This window comes from Pseudochaenichthys georgianus, chromosome 13 (genome assembly GCF_902827115.2).
Source record: "Pseudochaenichthys georgianus chromosome 13, fPseGeo1.2, whole genome shotgun sequence".
NCBI classification, from domain to species: domain Eukaryota; kingdom Metazoa; phylum Chordata; class Actinopteri; order Perciformes; family Channichthyidae; genus Pseudochaenichthys; species Pseudochaenichthys georgianus.
This window is the reverse complement of record NC_047515.1, coordinates 12,685,205-12,708,115: the sequence shown is the minus strand read 5'-3', so window position 1 is coordinate 12,708,115 and position 22,911 is coordinate 12,685,205. Positions and strand designations below refer to the sequence as shown.

At 41.4% G+C, this 22,911-nt stretch overlaps 1 protein-coding gene across 3 annotated transcripts; it reads right to left on the bottom strand.

Annotated features, from left to right (window-relative positions):
• Positions 1 to 752: 752 nt before the first annotated feature.
• On the bottom strand, positions 753 to 20,991 carry prdm10 (PR domain containing 10). 3 transcript variants are annotated; one of them, XM_034097657.2, is made up of 23 exons: positions 20,231 to 20,991; positions 18,950 to 19,083; positions 18,021 to 18,182; positions 17,867 to 17,926; positions 17,675 to 17,779; positions 16,531 to 16,705; positions 15,902 to 16,143; positions 14,204 to 14,404; positions 13,549 to 13,621; positions 13,330 to 13,447; positions 11,004 to 11,118; positions 10,670 to 10,918; positions 9,549 to 9,893; positions 8,355 to 8,510; positions 8,076 to 8,255; positions 7,885 to 7,995; positions 7,165 to 7,365; positions 6,919 to 7,062; positions 6,658 to 6,828; positions 6,106 to 6,243; positions 2,553 to 2,742; positions 2,348 to 2,445; positions 753 to 1,348 (listed from the first exon to the last, which is right to left on the bottom strand). In XM_034097657.2, exons 2-23 carry the CDS (start codon positions 19,022 to 19,024, stop codon positions 1,160 to 1,162), a joined length of 3,498 nt encoding a protein of 1,165 aa, XP_033953548.1. In that variant the 5' UTR covers positions 19,025 to 19,083; positions 20,231 to 20,991; the 3' UTR covers positions 753 to 1,159. The 3 variants fall into 3 exon arrangements, with proteins under 3 accessions (XP_033953548.1, XP_071061442.1, XP_071061441.1); XM_071205341.1 differs by lacking the exon at positions 18,021 to 18,182; XM_071205340.1 differs by lacking the exon at positions 20,231 to 20,991 and having other exon boundaries at positions 18,950 to 19,972.
• Positions 20,992 to 22,911: the final 1,920 nt, after the last annotated feature.

Here is a 22,911-nt window from a genome sequence, read left to right as displayed (position 1 = left end):
GAATAGAGTGGAATAGGCCTTTATTATCCTTAAATACTGCAACTTATTGAGCTTCTGAGTTGTCCCCATTTTTTACAACACAAATATGTTTCACTTGTCTGTCTAAAAGCTTCGACAAAAAGTTGTGTTCACCCGTTAGGACAGATGACCACGTTCGCTGGCAGCTGTGTGGCTCTGGTTTAAACATATCCCCAATGCAAAGAAACGATGGAGAACTGAGAATCAAGAAAAAGAAAGTGAACTAAAGATCTGAAAATCTGTTTCTGTCCTCCAGTGTTCCAACTTGTCTTACTGCAGTGGTGTGTTTGTGTTCTCCAGGACGTGCTTACATTATTGTTTCCATATTTCTGTGATGATTATCTTCTTTTTATCCTGTTAGCTTTGTAAAACTAAATGTACTTATTCTTGGAAAAGCAATAATAATATCTTCTTGAATATTTACTATAAAATCACAGGTGTTGTAGTTGTGACCATGACAAATGAAAAGATATATTTGGGGGAAAAGGACAATCCTGCATTTAAATAAAACAGATATCTTTGTCATTTACCAAAAACAAATTAATAGACAAATCACAGATAACAGCATTACGTTGTACACTCAGATGGTGTGTTGGGCAAAATGACAATGACCTGTTATGTAAGGCCAAACGCAGGACTGTTTCAGTGTTGCCAATATATATATTTTTTTTTTAAATGGTACAAATATGTTTAATGGACACTCAAATCTGTGCAAGGACCGAACAACAAAACTATTTCACCATTTCATACTCCAGTAGGTCACACAGAAGGACTTCTTGTTGCATTTATTGTACACGCGCACAGGAACACTGAATTTCATTTAGGTTCCTGTTTTCAGCAGTTTCATTTTTAAATCTTCTCCAGGGCTGTGTATTTAAAACAAGTTCAGTTTCTGTCTTATATATCATCTGTTCAAATCAAACCTTCGCATGTCTCAGTTTATTTCCTCCCAAAGTTCTGGCTGCTTGCATCTCCACAGCTCATTAAACACTTCACAGACACATAAAACTGTGCTGCTCATCAGTCCATCCTCCTCTGTATAAAAAGTCTCCATGTGACTGTGTGTTCAGGTATGTGCATTCAAGCTGCTGAGGTATACATGCAGGACTCTTCAAGTTCGCAGAGTTTATCCCTGTGCAGCTCAGGGTTTCGTGATGTGGACTTCACTAGTGCCGCTGCCGTTGGTTGTCGTGGTGATGATGTACTGTGTTGTGGCTTGCTGATGGGCCGGCTGCTGCTCCAGATGTTCAGCGTGGGCCTGGGTTGTGTTCTGAGGAACGTTCTGCTTTGTCTCCAGCTCAGTCTGACCCTCGGAGATGACGTAGTGTGTCTGCAGGACAGGGGGGACAAGTGATAATGTTCAATACAGATTTTGTGTTATTTCCTATTTATTTACAAGTACTTGTAAATAGAGCAAACAACACATTTCGCATACCTTCATCTGGCTAGCTCAAAAGAAGGAGACCAATGCTACAGCTAAATCATGTGTTTAAAAGCCCTATAAGTATAGTTTTAAGATGAATACACTGAATACAAAAAGCTGAAATAAATGTAAAGAAATTTTTAGGGTGCAGCAAAGTTGTTGTATTCAGTATACATTCTTCCATATGAGATATATGTGTTGTATCAAGGGTGTTTAAATATACGTCCCGTTTGTATGTCAAGCTTCAATACGTTTTTTGACCTATATACCAATGTGGCACAGAGCAATTTTCAGTATTAGTTGTAATAATATCCATTCATAAAAAATGTTTTTAAAACCATGAAGAACCTTCAGGCAGACCCTGACTTCTGTGGGAATACAGGTTTGACCAATTAAATCCTTTGTTGCCACTGATCTCCAGGTCAAACCTAGCTTGCTGCCAAAATGGAGCAGCACTCCATTCAACCAAATAAAGGACAATATATGGATTAGAATCCCTCGGCAGCTGGGATACGATAAAGATGGAATTGTGTCTGATATGCACTCGTTTACGTTAAACAGAACTGGACCATCACCAACAGCTACCTTTAGCATCAGATTCTGATTTGATGCTAATGGGAAAAAAGGGTCTGATCGGTTGATGTATAGTCTAGTTAGCTTCGTTAGACATTGTCTTTTTTGATGTTCACCCACCAACAAAAATCATTATGTAAATGAGGTCAAATGAGTTTCCTCCTAGACAGTGGCTGTGTGGAATGGACATGCATGGTACTTCCTGCAGGACTCAATGTGCACAGTTGTCTTTAAGTAAGAACAAGGGTGTACACAAATGAAAGTGTAATAGTGATTATTTACATAACAGCAGGTTGTACTAGTCACCTTCAGGAATCAGGCACCATCACTCACCGTTTTCACCTGGTTGCTGTTGCCTCCGGATACAGGTGTGCTGGACTCGGCTATCACATACTGGGCGTGAGGTAGAGCCATCATCTGGATCTCAGAGGCTGCCAGAGTAAGAAATTAATACATTAACAGGAGAGAAAATCACCGCAACTCCACACAGCTATCAAAAAGGTATAGAATTGATCATATGGGATCATGTGTGACTCACAGTAGCCTCTGTAGTTCCAGTTCCCGGGGATGTATGCGTGCTGCACCGCCCCCCCCTGCTGCTGCTGCTGCTGGCTGCTGCTGCTGCTCTGCAGGGTGTGGCTCTGAGCCAAGGTCACAGGGGTCAGCTGGGTGGGGCTCAGCTCCTGACTGGGCTGCTGGGAGGTGGGGCTGAGAGGCTGACCGCTGACCTGAAGAGGAGGGAAGTGACAGAGGTGTTCTCTTATCTAGCCTGAAAAGATGGTTTTATACCAACATCTAGTGCTACGTTTCAATCTAGATTTTTTCGAAATTGGGTTGCCATGTGGTGGCTGGTATCAGCCGTAGAGAAGCCTGCCTTTTGTTGGATATAGTAGCACTAGATCAGGGGTCGGCAACAGGCGGACCGCGGTCCGGACGCCGACCTATAATCAATACATTAATAGGGGATTTTTCGGCGCCTCCCGCTTTTTAAATGCTGATTTGGGTGACTTGTGTAATTCGTGGAGAACCGAAGAGTTTTCGTTTTGGGGGTGGGGAGTCCGTTAGTCCGACTGACGGACAACTTCTCACTTCAAAAAAGAAGAAGAAATCTAGACCGCAAAATTAATTAAACAAGCGAGTACCTGTTTTTCCTGGTTTTTCCTGGTCAAGGACAGGTTCCTTGAACACAACACGAGCGTAACGTGTCTTCACGTGGTATGTCTCGTCTGAAAGGAGTGCTGCCAGAAAGCACCGGAACGCCGCTCCAGCCCTTCAAATATTGCAATACCCATAAGGAGCTACACATGCCGCAGTGTTTACGTGGCTGTGTCTTTAGTTGTAAACACAGTGGCGATCTGTTGTTATTAGCATCTGGTTAGCTAGCTATGCTAACGAATTTAAAGAGCTTTTCTACAACCAGGTGGAAGAGAGCTCTCTCCTGAGAGGCTCGAAATAACCTCAGCTCAGTGAGGTTAAGGCACACCTTGATATGATCATTATAGTTATTAATGAGACTAGATGAAAAACAGGTATAAAATAATATATGACAGTAACAAAAAAGTTGTTAAAAATAACAAGAATAGAGTTTAAAAGGGGAGTGATTTGTAACATTTCCAAAAAGAAAAATCTGCTTACGGTTCTGTTTCATATGGGTGTTGAAAGATGTATCCATAGATCTCTTCATGTTGTTCTCAAAGTGCACCAGATTGATGCTTTTAACTTCAATATTTAATATTCCCGGGGGAGCATGCGCCCGGACCCCCCTAGAGGAGGTTAGGTCCCCCCCCCACTTAAATCATGTTCACATGGATAGGATACTAAATACATTTGCACACATCTTGTGTCCATATCTTTCCGTTTTGGTGGTCATGCCACACCGTGCACATGCATGCATGCGTGAGTCATGGTGAGATATCTGGATTAAGAGGTTGCTTTTTCTTTGCACAGCATGAAAGAAAGGCCAAATGAATGGGCTGTGATTTTAGTTTTTTTAAACAGAGGTTGAGTTCAATCATTTGTATGGCCCTCGGAGGATGTTGTAAAAATTGAAAGGAAAAAAGGTTCCCACCCCTGCTGTAAATAATAATAAACACCCTTGATTTATAACTTAACATCTCTGTCTCCTATTGATCTGAGTATATTATAAAGAATAGCCAGTTAATTGAAGCATTATAGCACAGGCCTTTGTCAGATGGTATATTACGCCGTTTTGTTTCTGCTTCGAATAGTTCTCTTTTTTTTCACCATACCTGTGTTTGCATCACTGTAACCAATGAGCACCTGCATGTGTATGAGAATGGCCCTGACTCCATGTCAGCTCAGATTTACAGACTCCTGGCAGGACAAGCTCGAGTTCAATTCTCGCACTGAATTTAAACAAAGTGAGTGAGGGACTGCAATATAAGAGGGAAAGAAAGAGAAACTTTAAAACGGTTAAATTGTTATGATGTGTCAAGACTGATATTGTTCTATAAATCGTCTGAAACTGTCAAGTCATGATGTGAAACGGTTAACAAAGAAAAAGGGACTCTCAAGCTGCTGCTACACTTTATTATATTTATCTAAAATTAAGCACTTTTAAGATGCACATATTTTCAAAAGCTATTTTATTTATTTTCTCTATTTTATTTGTAAATGCCGCCTGAGAGGAACATTACACATATCCACAGTATTTACTGTATATCTGTATAGTTCAATGTTAATTGACAATAAATATTGTTGTTTATGAATTGTACTTTCTTTATTTGATTGGCAGTCGGTTGTTGATTACATGCAGACGTTGATCAAGCTACAGGCTACTTCAATATATATCAAACTAATTGATAAAGCAAGTTAGACATTTTGATGTTCCGGACCTTTGCATGGGGACATTTTCTCTAACTGGACCTCGTTGAATTTTAGTTGAAGACCCCTGCACGAGATGGTACTCGATTTGTGGTGCTAAAAAAAAAACGGTCTTGCGCACACTTCCTGCTGCGCAGTGATACGTTCTAAAGAAAATAGTTCCTACATGACAAAAATATCATAACATGGTCTGTGGATTATCTTGAGTAACACATTTTCCACCAAAGAAATGTGTTCCACATGTATATCCTTCTTAAACTTCAAAACAGTGTAAATTGATCAATATCACGACACGCAAGAAGAAAAATCTTTGTTTTTATTAATATTTTTGGGGTGAACTGTTCCATGGGACCAGGGACGTGCACAGGTACGGGTTAATGTTTCCCGGGCAACGGCCCGTTTGGCCTTTTTGGCTGACCTGCCCCTCTGGAGAGAACGAGAGTTTGTTTTTCTTTTTTCTGTTGTGGCCGAATCAACATAATAAGCCCACAATTAGTCTTTCTGTGTCTTTTCATCTGTAAACTCCCTCAACGGGGCCGCTCGCTCTCTTTTCTTGATCGCCCTCTCACGGATGAACAGTTCACTGTCCCGCTTCATTGTAGGATTTCTGCCATGTCTCTACCACTTTAGTTTGACCATCTCTGTTACTAAGTTATGGAATACTAAATAAATAATAAATAATAATAAGTAATTAGATACCTTACCGTTACTGCGCTCATAAAGAATGATAAGAATAAGAATAATGCGTATTGAACTGGTTTCATTCATTAGTGAGTTTATTTAGGGTAATTAGTTAGAGGCCCTATTTTATCAGTATGTCAAGGGTTAGGGTTAGGGTTACAATGGTCTGGTCAAACTACATTAGAACACAATTGCCCCCCATTTTGTCTTTAATAGTTACTAAAATTAGATATTTTAATGAGATATGGACCGCAGAACAAAAAATTGCCCTGGTTTTCATTTTTTAAATCAAGTCACAGAATGCAAGTTGTCGCCTTAGCTTATTTTGTTATGAGATGTGAATTACTGTTCAATTTAGTTGATGTAATAATCGTTTGGTTTCTTTTACATTAAAAATCAAGTTACAATTTTCAAAAGGTCTTGTGTTTTTTTTCGGGGGGGGGGGCCTTTTTCCAGTTTAGAGCAATAGCCCCTGCAAATGTCTGTGCACGTCCCTGCATGGGACATACATTTGTAATTGTATAAATGACTCATCAACTTTACTCTAGAGTAGTATTAATATTTACCTGTCCGGCCCCTTGTCCGGCGCCTGAGGGCTCGTTGACCTGGATATGTTGAACCTGGATGGCGTGCTGGCTGTAGCCGTGAGGGTCGTGCAGCTGGCTCACATCCACTGTCGGGTGCTGGGAATGTGGGGAGGAAGCCTGTGAAGCAGAGAGAAATATCTATTTGTTACGGTTTATTCATCTCAATACACCACGCAAGAAGCTACATTCATCATTTCATCTGAACACTCAATGTTTAGAAAACGGCATGAAGTAGGTTCTTTACCTGCTGAAACGTATATATGTAACAAAGATGTCATTATCTTTATTTTTAAAAGCAGCTGGTGGTTATTTTAAATGATATATATACACACCAATAAAACCTGAAGAACAATTGGATTATATTATATTTCTATTTTGAGCATCTCAAGTTGTGTTTATACCAGGCAACTCCCAGATGTCAAGGTTTATCACTGTGATTGTAGGTTTCTTTGAGTAGCTCGGTCAGCTTTACAGGGAAAAAAAGAAGTTACAAAAACAGATCTCAATCCTAAAACTGATCCTGGATCTTACCGGAGCCACCTGCACCACCTGCAGCTGGATGTGTTGCGGCTGCGACAGGTTCCCCCCCGCCTGAGACACTGGGATGTACTGGATCCTCTGGTAGTCTCCCTGCGCTGTGCGGTAGTCTGTGGTCAGAGTCTGAGAGAGCTCCGTCATGGCCTGGGTCAGCAAATCTGTGGTCTGCGGAGAAAATAAATATCGTACCGTTATGACATCTGGTGTACATTAGGTGACACTTTCTTCTTTCTTTCGTCGTTAACTTCTTCTTACCACTATGGCCTCTGCTGTGGTTCCGTCCGCACTGATGACTGCAGGAGTGCTGCTGATGACAGCTGTAGTGAGAGGAGCCTGGATGGAGTTGGCGATTTGGGCAAACTCTGGATGCTTCTTCCTGATGTGCTGCACCATCTTAGTCTGAGAAATGAGCACACACACGACATATTAGATGGTACGGTTCAGGATAAAGTCAATCTCCGTATTAAAGTAATAAGACCTCTGAAGGATCTTCACACTGACCTTGCTGCTGTACTGTTTGGCACAGTGCGGGCAACACACCGGTGCCGTGGCGATGGTGCCGGTCAGCTGTGTGTGTGTGCTCAGCATGGGGTCCGGCTCTCCAGGAGCGGCGGGACGCAGCTTCCGGATGCTGGGAGGCAGCTCTGCCCCGGGGTGGTTCTTCAGGATGTGTGCTTTCCTCTTACTGGCACTCTTATACACCTGCAGGAGATCAATGTGTTATCATACCGAAAGCTATGGTTCAGATTTTGACACTAAAGCATGGAAATATGTCACAGTCGAGGCACAAAATACACATTTGAATATGAAAGTCAGCACGATGGGGCCCCTTTAATGAAAAGAACACCAACATGGTTATCAGGATCCCAAAGCCAAGCATCACTGATTGATCATTTCTGTCCACGTCCATACAGCCCATACATGTTCCCATTAGTGTTTTCTTCCTGTCTGTCTTCTGTTGAATTATCTGACATTCAAAAAGTATTCCTTGGCGTTTTCTGATGAAAAAAATGTATGTTTGTTGTCCACAGCTGACGCTAAATCAGCCTGACTTCTTTCTGCTGCTTGATATGACTGAAAATAGTCCCTTGATCCTCCTAACCAACGGTCGGTCTGTTCACCTTAACAGCGGTCAGAATCGAGTAATCAAGTAAGCCCTGTAATAATAAACCAATAAGACATCTTCTCCTAAAGTCACACAACTGGATGGGGGAAACAAACCTTGTCACAGTACTGGCAGAAGTAGTCCCTGTTGGGCTTGATAATTGGCAGCGTGAGCTCAGGTACGTCATCAATACGCATCTCTGGGTGACGCTTGGACAAATGATTGACCTGTAACCAGAAAAAAAGTGAGTAAGAATAATGGAATATAATGTACAAAAAAATACATTTCTCTGTGAGTTGTTGCTCACCAGCATTCCTCTGCGTCTGAATCCCATCATGCACACTCTGCATTTGAACATGAAGCTCTCGAAGTCGGTGGTGGGCACCTTGAGCTTCAGGGTTTTGGAGCGATGGATGCGGTCCGACTTCTTGGCCTCTCTGTCGGGGTTGTGCATGCGATGCATGTGCTCACGCAGCTTATCTTTCCTCTGGATGTCACAGGAAAATCATTGTCACATAACAGCTCACAGAGTTTATATATATATATATATATATAACACCAAAAACTGTCCTCTTCCAATGCTCACCTTGAACTGTTTGCCGCATGTTGAGCACAGGAAGTCCTTGCGGTCAGAGTGGCGTAACATGTGCAAGCGCAGCTTGTCCGGCCGGCAGAAGATCTTCTCACAGTCTTGGCACTGAAAGACCCGATCTGAGTGGAAGCAGCGGATATGCTTCTTCACCTAGAAGGAAGACAAAGTGTGTCAATTCACTTTTTGGCTAAATCCGCGCAAGAAACATTTATAACAAGCAGTAATAAATCAATTGTACCTGTTAATTATGAAATCTTTTTTTTTTAAAGATACTTTTAGGATTAAGTCTTTTTGTATGCCCGTTTGCACACTGCATTGACACATTTCAAATGTTTTTTTGGGTCACGCCAACAGTTTTCCTTTGGTTTTTGCCTCTCTGGCAATGACTTGTTTAGTTCTTACCATTGTTCTTATCATTGTAATTAAGGTTGTCACAATACCAAAATGTTAAGGTTGGATAATGATTGTAGGAGCCATGAAACGTGTATAGAAATGCGTTTTCTTTTAATATAGATATTGTTTGATCACTATTGATTGGTTAGCTTGGGTCACATGGATATGAGCGGCACTCATTATAATCCTGTTCACCTGCGTGAGGAGTGTGTGTGGAAGAGAGGGTGACACAGCGTCGCTGTACCTTTTGTTGACCGCAAGTTTAATGATTGCTTTGATTAATATAGCAATGTACACGTCCAAGGAGAATAAGTTGATCATCCCAGATTTCATTAAACCACAGTATTTTTCAACACAGTTTTGGATCTCAGCAAGTACTCTTTTGTAGCGTGTCACACAATATCAAACAGGCCCGGCCTCAGCCTCTCAGCGACTTTGTTAGTTTCCTGCTGTCGCTATAATGATACTAGTTGATAAATCTTCATCATTCCTCCTCACTATAATGATACTAGTTGATAAATCTTCATCATTCCTCCTCACCAAATACGATTTTTTTTTTCTTTTTACAACTTGCACACAATGCTGGCATATAAGAAGTCACTAAACACATATATTACATGTTTATCGTGTGTTTTTCATTAAACATTGATCAAATAATATGAACTACACCATGTTAAAAAGGACATTCTCTAACCCAAACACATCAAATCAAAGTGCTCCAGGTCTTTTTGTTGGTATTTGGTACTTTGTAACCTTGTTTATTAGAGTGCTATACAAATAGTTATGATAACTAACCTGGATGAAGTCAGAGAAGGATTTCTTGCAGGACGGACAGGTGAAGCAGCCGTTTACTGCGTGCTCTTTCACGTGCTCTTTGAGCATTTCCAGCCTATCAAAGATTTCGGGGCACAAGAGACAGGAGTAGGAGCGCTGTTCCGTGTGCAGCAGCATGTGGTCGTCCAGCGCCGAGTCGCTGATGAAGCTCTTGTTGCAATAGTGGCAGGAGAAGGCGAAGGCGTCCCGGCCGTGGACCCGCAGGTGCTGGTCCAGCTTGTCTTTGTCCCGGAAGGCCTTGCCACAGTGTGTGCATTTAAAGGGACGGAAACTCTTCCTGATGAAAAGGTGCTGCAGCGCTGCATTCTGGGAGGGAAGAGAGAGAAGAACTACTATCAGACCACAGCAACATTGTTTACAGACACCGAGGTGGGAAGAGGCTAAAGGTCCCCCTATGATACTCTTTTTCATCAATATATTACAGTTCTCAGATATATACAAAACATGGCTCTGAAGTGTTTGGCTCGAAATACCAAACGGATCATGCATTGTAGCATCCCATAAACCCCTCTGTTTCAGCCCTGTTTCAAAAGTGCTGATTCTGCGTCTGTAGCTTTAAATGCTAATGAGCTGCTGCTGGCCACGCCCCTCTGAGAGATATTTGTTACAAATAACACAAAGGTGCTCTAGTAGGAGATTCAGGTGATAAGGTGGGGGGGTGTTAGCTTGGTTGGTGATTGGCTAATGGTTACACAACCCAAATAAACATGATGACATCACAAAGAGGCCAACATCTGATCAGCTCATTTTCAGACAGGTTTTTATATAAATGGATCGGGACAAAAAGTGAGCAGATATTTTTTCCTGAAACGTTCAGAATCTCTCTACAAAGAGGGGACACATGTTGATGTGTAAAGGACATGAAAAAGTGGATATTGCATAATAGGTGACCTTTAACATCATCTAAAATGACAATGGGAATCATTGAAGTGAATGTCTCGGTGCCGTCCTCCAGCTGCTACATACCTGCACATCCATCTTGGAGGGGAAGCAAACATTGAGGAAGAGAGACACACTGTTGTAAAGCAAATCGTGGCTAATAAAATAGCTCTATTGCATTTCAGTGAATGCAGCAGTCTTACCCGTATCCTCTTGGCACGGCGCATGTCCTGAGAGGTGAGGTGGGTGTCTGATTGGCTGCACTGTGCCGGGTCTTCCTTCAGTGGAGCTGGCAGGTCGGTGCCGCAGGGGGGGCTGCTGGCCCCTGGGACCGCAGCAGGTGTCATCTGGCCCTCTGCCTCAGTCCCAGCCTCCGCCTCAGACTCCATCTCCACCACCTTCAGCCCGTTCTGCGCTCCGTCCACTCGCTCCTCCGTTAATTCCAGAATCTCCTGATTCAAAAGGTGGATTGCAAATGTCTCAGAGGAAATCGACTAACCCATGAATCAACATGCTATGGATTAATGTGTCCCTTACTGTTGTCTTGTCGCCGTCTACTGGTGGATCCAAACGTATGAATTTAGGCGGGCGTCCCGGCCTTCTTCCTGTCCCAAATCTCCTCCTGCCTCTTCCTCGACCCCGGCCTCTGGATCTAACAGAGGAAAGAAACCGTTAACGGGTCATTTATTTCATTGTCATGTATTCTTATTGTGTTTATTTTCATTAGGGTTATATTTATGTGGTATTAAGTAGGGATGTAACGATACCAAAAACTCACGGTACGATAATATCGCGATAACAAGTCCTCGGTACGGTATTTATTGCGGTATTAAATAATAAAGAATTTTTTTTTTTTTACAGCATTTTAGTAGGATAGCAGTATTTTAAAGTGTCAAAAACAAAGTGACAGTAACAGACTGGAACAAGAAAACCAGTGTTTTGGTACCTACTAGTACTACCAAACAAAGTAGGCATTTTCTTTTGCCACTGCATCTCACAAATAAACAAGGACATTTAATAATCAGACCCTGCAATAAAATAAATCAAGTTTCACTTTAGTTTTTCAAGTAACTCAACTCAAACTCACTAGTCACTCACTCAGCATCATCAGACAGGTTTTTAGGAATATGAGAATGTCCACATTTCCAGGTATTTATAAGCTGGGATGTTTGGGCATTTACAATATCCCCTGCTCGGGAAAAAACTATCTCGCTTGGTACTGATGTTGCTGGGACAGCAGTGGTCGCGTTAACCGAATATTTTATTTAACAATGACGGAAAAATCTGAAAGCAGTCTGTCATTTTGACAGATTAGAACAAACTCGGAACAGCGCCAACGTTTCCCCGCAGCGAGGCTCTGGTGTTTGCCGTGGTATGCATGCCCTCCAAAAGGAAATGATATAGTTTCCAAACCGTACAGATCAACACATGTCTGGGAGGTTTTGCTTTACGCTGTGTGCGCTCCCGCGAGGTGCAAGAATGTCTCGGTGGGCATGCATAACACGCCCCCCCCCCCCGTGTCAGCGCAACACGTTAGTGGCGAGTTCAGACCCGACGGGTAATAAGGGATTATGACGGATACTTTACGATCCTGTCTGTCAAAATAACAGACAGCGAAAAAGTCTAACGCCACATCAGTGGGACGGAGAGATATGCTTTGGCCATGGGTGACAGCAGTGGGTCAAACTGTGCATTGTCTCTCCACCACTTCAAAAACAATACAGTTGTTGCCAAGAAGGTGAGGCTTATTGACAGGGCGAGATATAATTATACTGTTGGGACTTGTCAATGTCTCTAGGTGTGTACATGTAGCCCTGTAAATACGATGTCCTTTTGTGTTCTGTTGTTTTATGTTCATGTTGTAACCTACTAGCTGCCATGTTGGACAGGTCTCTCTTGAAAAAGAGATCGATGATCTCAATGGGACCACCAGGTTAAATAAAGGTTTAAAACAAAAAAAAAGTGTTTTAAAAAGAATTTTTTTTTAAATCCTGGTAGATTTTGTCAGTCTTACGATACGACGGTATTGGGACGTTTATTTATCGCGATACCGCGATATATCGTTACATCCCTAGTATGAAGTGTTCTTTTTAAATCACAAATGTGTTAAGATCAGTGAAGTAAAGTAACTAAGCACATTTACTCAAGTACTGTACTTAAGTACAACTTTGAGGTACTAGTACTTTAATTGAGTATTTACATTTGTTGCTACTTTTTACTTCTACCCCACTACAATTCAGAGGTAAATATTGTACTTTTACTCCACTACATTTATTTAGTACCTTTAGTTACTTTACAGATGTGGATGAATGATGTGAAATATAATCAAGTGTTAAATCAGACTTTAGTTCCACCTGGAGTAAATCCACCAGCTACCCTGCAGTCTACAAAGTCCTTCAAACTAGCTGCACCTTCACCAGCTTTGAGAACACTTTTATGATCAATCATTATAAAACACATCATATCCCGGTATATTATTCTGAGATGGACCAATCTGCATAATGAGTACTTTTACTTTTGGTACTTTAAGTATAATTTGATGCTCACACTTGTGCTTGTACTTTGACTTAAGTAACATTTTGATTGCAGGACTTTTACTTGTAACAGAGTACTCCTACACTGGTACTTTTACTTAAGTACAAGATCTGAATACTTCTAACACCTCTGGTTATCACCTAGTAAGGGAAAGATATTACTGTTCTTATTTGAAAATTGTTTACAGTATGAGTTTGGTTTGTGAAGCACTTTGAGTTACCTTTGTGTATGAAAAGCACTATATAAATAAAGTAAAATAAAATAGATTTGATCTCCATAGAAATTAAAGAGAATGTATAAAATAAGGAGATATAAAACAAGTGTTTACCTGGTCACAGAGTTTGACTTGTCGTCGTGCATGTCGAGGTGCTGCTGCAGCTGTTCAGAGCTCACAAAGCGCCGGTTGCACTCGTAACAGGGCCAGTTCTTCTCCTGCTCCCTCAGCACTGACGGAACAGCAGACGGTGAGAACAGCAACAACCCTGACAGTGTTGTACTAGTTTGTGTTGATCCCAGTTAATATAACGTAGAATGTGCAGGGACTCACCTTTTCTCTCTTCTTCTGTAACATTGTGGATCTTCTGATTGACAAACTCTGCATATGACGCCGCATACCACACCTGCAGAGGGAAGGATTATAAAAAAAAAAAAAACAGTTGCCTATTTAGAAATCAGAAAATATTGACATCTTCTCATTATTTTATCTGTTTGTTATTATCATCATTATGTTATGTTAGATTAGATTTTATTGGTCCCAGTTTGAGAAATTATTCTGTCACAGCAGCATGTAGGGCATTGCCCACTTATTATAAATTAAATATAATACGAATAAACATAAAACAGCAAATATATGTGTATATCAACAGTAAAAACGAATCTAACAGTACCTTTTATTATTGTTTTTATTTAATATTAATATGTATGGGTTGAGGTTGGGCGTTTACATGTGTGCCGTTATGAAAGACTGATAAATAATGTTTTTTTATTGTGTATTTACTTAGACTTGTTTAAACTCTGGCTAGTCTCCACAACCTCCTGAGAAAAAGACTGAATTGGATTTCCTCCCCAGCTAGTCACTAATTTAGCCTGTCTGATATTTGGTTCTGGACAGATAGCATAAAAGTGTTGAACCATAGTTGTATTACTTTGTGCACACAGTAAGCAGGAAAATGAGTGCACATGCGACACAACACACAAACGACCTTGAGCTCTTGCTTGGGTTGGATGTTCTTGATGGACGTGTAGAATATCTCCGAGCCGTACTGGTAGGCCACCAGGTTCTGCTCCAGGTGGTTCTGAGCCGGTCTCACAAACATCATCCAGTTACAGCTGTCCTCATCAGACAGGTCCAACCACAGGTCATCTGACTTCTCTCCATCCTTCTCTGCGTCCAGCGAGCACAGCTAAGCCAAACAGAACAAATATCAGAGATCAGATTCTGAACATGCTTATACATGATTAAATGTGGGCCGAAACACTTTCCTATAAAACCTTCTTATTGCAAAATCTATTTTCTTATCTGTTTTATTGTAAGGATAGTATAATTATAAGTATTGCCCTCTTTGGTTATAGCTCTTTGTGAAGACTTTGTTCAAACAACTAAGGTTGCCAACTGTTAATTGATTAGTCGACTTATTGAAGTGTTGGTGATAGAAGACTAAGATGTATTGAGCTGATAAGTAAGTTTAATGCTAAATGACTTATTTCCAAATACCTAACAATCACATCATTACTTTTTAGTTGACTGAAACATCCCTACAAACAACACAACAATTAGAAGTGAGACAAGAACTCTGATGCGGCTTTCACACCAGCGCTTTTCAGTTTCTAGCTCCGAGCGGGAGCTTTTCTGGTTCAGCTCCGGTTTCCCTTTTCATCTCCCGCTCTGTTCACACCGCCCACTGGCGCCCCAGAGCTGCCCCTGCTGCGTCATGACGTCACCGTTTACATCGCTGATTTGCTCCCCAACGGCAGCTCACAACAACAACAACAACAACAACTGCGTCGGGTCGATGATCGTGTTGCTTTTAATCACACGAAGCCAGAATAAATTGAATAACGACTTCTCCAAACTTATACTTTGCTCCAGAGTGCCGTGGTTCATTGTTTATTAATGTGTTTCTGCAGCATTTACCGACCGCTGCAGTGCTGGCTGCTCTTCCACAGGAGTTTATTCTCCCGTTAGCTCCCGGTTAGCTCACACTGCAGCGGCCGCTCTAAAGTATTCACTGTCCGACTCACACAAGCAGCTGATGCATATCCCCAGTCCCCTTAGCCTAAGTGAATGTGTGTCAGTCTGAATTGACACTGTTTGGTATCACAACGCTGTTATGAAAGTTTCTCTGGTATAAAACGGGTGATGTTAGCATAGCAACCGAAGCTAAACTGACTACTTGCATCCGATAGCTGCAATAATACAAAACAACACGTCTGCCTCTCTCCACAATGATCGATAACAGTGAACGGATGGTCAAAGTAAGGTACAAATAAACAGAATCACACGAAGCCTGGTTAGTGTTGCCTGACTTTATAAAGTGTGTTTATAGGCACTACTGCTTGTAGGCAGGCATAACAGTCGACCCATGGGAGGTGGGTTTAGTTTCCTGCACGCCTCGACGTGAGAGAGACGTAAGCGACGTCGCCTCTTAGCTCCAAAGCTCTTGCCTCTGGACCGACAATTTTTTGGAGCTGGAAATGAAGCGGATTCCGGAGCTAAGAGCCGGCGCCGCTGCGGTGTGAACAGGAAAACCCGGCACTTTTCAGGCTCTAGTTCCGAGCCGGAGCTGAAAAGGCGCTGGTGTGAAAGGGGTATTAGAGCTAAATGCAGCTAAATGCTCAAATAAAACCCCCACAAGTAAAGGGAGCTCAATAACCGTCAAACAGAAATGGTGCTGACGTACTTTCAGATGAAGGTAGTGGTCCTGCAGCTCGCTCTGAGGAAGCAGGGGCGCCTCCACAGGGCCAAACTGGGTGCGCTTTGGGATGCGTCTCTTGGAGAACACGCCACCCAGGAAGCGGTCGATGTAGAGGACCAGAGGCAGGCTGGCCCGGGCCTTGGACATCACGGGCCGGTTGGGGATGGGGTGCAGGGGCCCGTGCTTCCCACACACAGAGGGGTTGGCGTTATTACACTCGTCACACCCTGAGAAAAAAAAAGGGAACAATAAGACACAAATCAGCACGGCAACAGGTGAATACATATTTAAAAAAGGGATATAATTGTTCATTTGTTTGCCCTGCTTTGTGTTGCTCTAGTAAATAAGTGTCCACTGCCACAGGAAGTGACTTCAGGGAAGATTATAACACATCAGATTAAATTGCATATCAATTTTTGTCTCATCGAGTTGTTTTTTGGTTTATGTTTTTAAAAAATGCCACCAAAAAACTACTAGTAGGTCATGGCCAAGTCAGTGATCGGAGTGTATTTGTTGATCATTATTTCATGCAGTCAATACGCAGAAAAAGACCCTCTGCTGTGGGCTCTACATGGTGACTGCTGACAGACGGTGTGAGAGTGGAGGTCACTCACAGAGGCTGTGAGGGTTGAAGGACTGAGGCTGACGAGGTTCCCAGTCATCCATGTCAGACTCGTCATCCTCCTCTTCATCTGAGTCCTCTGTGGAGTCTTCGGCCCCGAGAGGGCTGGAGGGGGGGTCCGCCATGTCGGTCATGTCGGGGAGCGAATTGGCCACAGACAGCTGCTCCTGTTTGGGTTGGAGAATTGAGAAGTGTAAGTTGCTCTGTTTATTGTTATGTGAGAAACACACAGCAAGTTCATGTAACAATGCGATAGCAATGTATATAAAAGGAAAAGTATTTACTTATGATATTCCGTGCATGTAGAAAATAATTTGTGGTTGTTAAGTCGAGAAGCAATTTAAAAAAAGAGAAAATTCTGAGGGACTAATCAGCATTTCAAAATAATAACCTGTGATATTTAGGATAGATTATTTGTGTGTATCATACATCTGATGCTATTAAACTGTATACATCTGCACTGCAAATATCTAAAAATGACATATGAACTTCAGAGTAGGGCTGCACGATATATCGTGTCGTGACGATAATCGCGTTATGCGCATGCAGGACGTGCGATTTTTTTATTTAATTAATTTTTTAGGACGTGTGATATTAAGTGGGCAAATTAACTCAAACACGTCATGTTACAATTATTTTGCTGCTTGCTACAAAGGAAAACTTGCGCAACTCTCATGTCAGGGGTACTTGAGTGAGTGACATGCAGGCTCTGCATGCACAGCAAACCACCAATCACAATCACTCTTGATCAGATCACAGCAGGATAACCGAGCTAGCTCAGCTTGTTGCTCTGAAAACTTAAGATCCAGAAGTCCGTGACTAAAATCCTTCATCCGGTTAAATATCGTTAAAAAAATACCAATTGTATAGCATTAAAGTTCAAGAAAGGATGGTTTGCGGACAAAAAAAAAAAACTGTCTTTTCTTCAATTCCTGTATTTTTTCATATCGCAATATATATATCGCAGGGGAAAAAAATATCGCAATGTCAGTTTTTTCCAATATCGTGCAGCCCTACTTCAGAGTAGAACCACTTACTTGGAATACAAACAAATAATGTCTCCCTGTCTATATGCCATAATGTGTGTTCAAATTAATATAGATAAAGTATTTGCACTTGTGACAAAGTCTCCTCACCTGGGAAACCTGCTCCAGCATTGCTTGTGGAGCCTCTGCTACATTACTGAGAACATGCAGGTTGGCAGCATTCATGTTCTGTCCACTCGGCAGCAAAACTGTGACCTATGAATGAGATGAAATGGCTTTAAAGTCAATATAAACCAGACAGTAAACAATGTGCAATGACATCACAGTTCCTGGTAAACGTACCTGTTGTGTGGTGCCATCCTGCTGGATGTAAGCCACCTGTGGCTGATCAGCGAATACATTCTGAAAGAAAAGTTTAATACAGAAGTGTGAGTTAATCTTGCAGGGCCTCGACCTGCTCATGAATGCATGTAGCTATTGTGAGTATCATTCCCACCTGAGTGCCATCTGCAGGGTGTATGTAAACCAGTGTGTGCTCTGCAGACTCTACAGAGGTATAGGAGTTCCCGTCTGCTGTATAGACCACCTGCTGCTGTCCACTGTCCCCCTGATCGCCACTGTACACTATCTGTGCCACCGTGCCACCTTCAAAATGCACCTGTCACACACATGCACCAGACAAAATGTTTTACACCAATTGCAACATCATTACATTCTCTCTACCCTCCTTTATAATTGTTTATGTTTGTCATTTTGGAGGGTAATAAACCACTGCTTGAAAATCACCTGCTAGGATGTGGCATAAACTATTTAAAAGACATGGTTGTAATATGCTCATCAGATAGTTTGAAGTAGGGTTGTATGAGGTACTTATCCATAGTCAGCATATTACTTACAATAGATGGCAGCACTCCAGGAGCTTGGATAAGAAGACAGGAGCTACTGCACTGAAGCTAAGCAATGTACTGCTTCTCACAGGGGCTGTTGCAAAATGGCCCTAAAAAAAGCCCTAACTATGAAAATCAAGTGTAAGTAATTAAAATAAAGTTGGGATAAGACAGCCCCTTTTCTAACGGGGAACTGACTCTGTTATCTATGATCTATTCAAAGCCAACAGACTAAATTTAGAATATCTGCCTTGATTGGTTAGTGTGTGTTATTGTATGAAGTTGCTAGTTTGGGTTTACCAAAGTCACTCAATAACACAAACAAACCATTATGTGAGGTAAAATGACTGCCTGTCAATGAAGTCTGGTAGATTTGGCGAGAGTAAAGCTGAATATGACAATAACTCCCTCATACCGCCTCACTTTGAACAATTCAAACTCTCCCTTTTGGTTCTCTGATGTATGATGTATCAAGTGTTCTGCATCCTTATCTTTGCTTATGACTGGCTGAATAGAGCACTTTAGAGACAGTTCAGACCTGTGTGCCATTTTCTGAATCACTGTTCGATGTCTGACTCCACACAGCAGAGGATTCCTCCTGTTTGGTCTCCATGGCAGCACGGTGCCAGGCCTGTCGCCAATCACGTCACCTACACTTCGCTCTTAAGACGCCTGTAATGAACAAAGGAAAAAGGATTGGGGATGATTTTTAATGTTATAATAAAAAATGCAACATGGTGATGACAACCAAAGTGAATGGATGGATTTCATCATGTATTACAGACGTTCAGGTGATGCATTATCTAAAATAATCATGGCCCATTAGGATATTTCTAACAACGGTGGGTTTTCTGTATAAATGTGCATATGGTCTGGTATCATTTAATGAATGGATGATGGAGCATTTATTATTACAGCTGTATCAGTCATATATGTGCACTAGACATATTGAAGCGGTTTGCAACAGTGTGGCACTGCAGCAGCCATATCTGGGCAAAATGGCTGTGCATGCAACCCCATTCTCAATCTGCAACCCAGATCTTCGAGTTTCCAGACACAAGTCATGCTCGTCTGACAGGACATGCAAGCCAAAATAAAGCAGCATGTCACTCCGTGTCCAGAGCGCTCACACGGGAGCTCTCAGCGGGGGGACCAGGGAAAACGCGGTTAACGTTTGCTCACGAGGCCGCCGATGAAACAGTGTCTAAATACAACCGTATGTCTGCACAAATGCCCCGGTGAAAAATCACAACTGTGTAAAGTCACTCAGAAATCTACTTGGTATAATCAATAATAAGTTAAATTCCCCCCTATTTTAACCCCGCAGGTTCTCAGTCCCAACTGGACTATACCACACAAACCAGCGCCATAGAAACCCGGGCAATGCTGCACCGCAACATTAGCATTACGGTCATATAGTCGCAATGTAAGGCCGACCTTGGAGCTAAACATAACTTGTTAGGCCCCAGGACACAGATCGCATTATGCAATTCATAACACTAGTGTTTTTGAAGCGTTTAAAAGCCGGCATTATTTGGCTAGAACCACCCGTCCCCCCGTTCTAGTTGAGCCCAGCCCTTCAAGTCTGCTGTGAACAAGGAAGAACGGGATCCATTTTGGGTGGGACTAACGACAACAACCACATCCGAAGAGACCGACAGAAAAATCGTGTATCTTCTACCGGTTCAAATGCGCTAAAACAGCCCGCACATTTAATGTTTATAAACTGAAAGACTACCAAGCAATCGAGCTAAAGAAGTAGTCGTGAAGCAAACTCTAGTTTCTTACATTTAGTGTAAAGCGTACAAGTTGTTCTTACCTCAGAATGGTAGCTGCAGAGATGGCTGCATTGCATATATTAACATAATCTGCCTAGCAACACGCTGGAGCGTGGATTCTGATTGGTGGTTGTGTACTCGGCAGTGAAAGAAATGTATTATATTTTAAACCATTATCCTCACGATACAGCCTATATATTTGTGGACATTTAAAGATTATATTTGAAGCAATTAGGGATAGTACTGCCAACGTTTTTAAAATCATGGTTAAAAGCTAGTGAGGCAGTTAAGCCAATCAGAAAAATAGAAACAGCAAGTGTCCAATTGAGAAAAAGCTGTGATCATAAAGGGTTATTTGATCTACTTATATGTTATCCTACTTGAATGTATCTAATGCTATTTAAGCGTAATGGTTACTGCTGCTGCATTTATTTGTCCTTTTATATCTTACTTTGATCTAAAGTGATTATTTTCCGTAAAGGTGGAAATAAAAGTCAATGACAGCTGACCAAAATGTAAATAATGCTTGTCTACTGCCCTCTGGTGGTCACAGAGAAGAATTGTAATTTAGTCTATGGGTCAAGCCAGAGCCCTTGTATCTCTAGGGCTCTGGGTCAAGCCAGCGCCAATGCAGACCTGTAACCAAGACTTCCGTTGAATACTTTCAAAATAAACTTACCAAACTGAAACAAGCAGACCAAACTACACCACTCGGCCAGCGCTAGGGATGATTGTGTACATTATTATAACTGGCTTTTTATTTGTTATTCATGTTGAGAGGACCTTGAGGACAAATAACTATGTTGGAAGTAATAGTATCAGGGGCGGTTCTAGGGGGGGGGGGGGGGGGGCAGTGCCCCCTAACACTGACCTCTGACCCCCCTGTGGCCCCCCTAACAATGAAAAGTTATTATTTTTTTTAAATGTATATTTTCTGGTACTCGGTTTGCCAAAAACCGCAGGATTTTGTTGCTGTAATGTGAGATTGTGCAGACACCCTTATGTAAAGTAGAGATGTAACTGTTCATTGCCTTTATTTTTATATAAATATGGTGTTAGTGCAAACATTGCACTATAACTTAAGCTGAAGCTAACAGTAATAACTATAAGATCTATCTGAAATAAATAAGTGTACTGAAACAAATACCAATAACTGGATTGCATTGTTTTCTTATGCGCAATTACTTCATACTGTCTAGTTCTCTTTTTCGTCCTGTATTTATTGTGCCCCCCTCAGAAAATAACTGGCCCCCCAGTCAAATTGGTCTAGAACCGCCACTGAATAGTATGCAGTCAAGCTAACATTTCTGGTGAAAAATTCCAAAATACAGCAAAACAAGCGATCAGAATATCATTTGTTCATTATGCTTTTTGGTGAGAGCTAACAAAGAAAATATTGCCAAGTCGTGATAAGTGATAATACATGTGCAGTTGTTTTAATCTATATTTATAAAGCGGCATCAATGCAGACATGAATTGTACCACTTCCGGTAGACGTAAACTACGAATATATAATTGTAACTGTTCTCAAATGCAAATTTCAACGAACAGTTAGTTACCCACCAGCATCAAGCTATAACTAATATTAATTCTGGTTCGAGAACAATTAAACAGTGTTACTTTTTGCACCATTGGAAGGGTATGTGATGGTACTGATAGCCTGTCACTCTTAGATCTTCATTATGGTTCAGTCAATTTGCTAAAAAAAAACATTTCCTTGATTGTTTGGGAGAGCCATATAGAGAGGCAAAGTCCCTCCCCTTCCGGTGGGACTCATGGGACCTTATTTCGGAAAAAGTTTGTATTGAAGTCAATGGAGAGAGAAAGATTATCTTTCGATCCCGTTTGAATTGTGCCACGAATTACACATATGATGTTTGTCAATCTTAAATAATAATTTCCAAGTCAAAAAAGTCACAGTTTGTCGTAAAACTGTTGAAATATATGACTATGAAAAATACGCAATTAGAAAGACTACGAATCCCAGAATCACGGTCCCGCATGCTGGCTCTTACGGAACCGACTAACTCCCCTTTTGTATATGTACAGTTCTCAACATGGCCAGACTTGTAGTGATTTTATCCTCTTTTAATACTTTCCGCCTCATTCTGAAAGAAAGAAGTGAAATGTGTGCCGTCTTGGTGTGTGGTGCGAGACGGGAGATGTAGTTCATTGAGCGGTTTCACACAAAAAAAGTGTTACTTCACATTTTTACGACACATTTTAATTTTTTTGACTTAAATTTACAAACATCATATGTGCAATTCGTGGCACAATTCAAACGGGATCGAAAGATCATCTTTCTCTCTCCATTGACTTCAATACATAATTTTTCCGAAATAAGGTCCCATGGACAGGAAGTATATGGGCGTGACTTCGCCACTCTATGGATACTTTATCCTCAGCATTTGCTGTCCTAACTGAATTGAGTTGTCCTAGGCCTGGCCCTGCACCACTCACATGATACCAATCTATGAAATAGTTTTTATGGAAAATTTAGCAGAAAAATAAATAAAAATGTGACTACACTGATAACCACATAACTGAGACATGTTTTATTTTACACCCATACAACGGATAATGTGAAAGCCATCATAGTAATGTATACTTTACTAATCACATAATGTGTGTGTTATACTTTTGAGGATGTGTTGAGTATTTGAGGAAATGTTCCATAGCCAAATAAAAGATGAGGTAAGACTAAAATAGTTTAATCTGTTTT

What these genes read in the sequence shown, in the direction of transcription:
- prdm10 (XM_034097657.2), bottom strand. Translation starts at nt 19,024, where the DNA reads ATGGAGACCAAACAGGAGGAATCCTCTGCTGTGTGGAGTCAGACATCG. An exon ending in ACCACTACCTTCATCTGAAA is followed by an intron (nt 14,405 to 15,901) that starts GTACGTCAGCAC and finishes TGTTTGGCTTAG; the next exon opens with CTGTGCTCGCTGGACGCAGA. An exon ending in TAGACGGCGACAAGACAACA is followed by an intron (nt 10,919 to 11,003) that starts GTAAGGGACACA and finishes CTTTTGAATCAG; the next exon opens with GAGATTCTGGAATTAACGGA.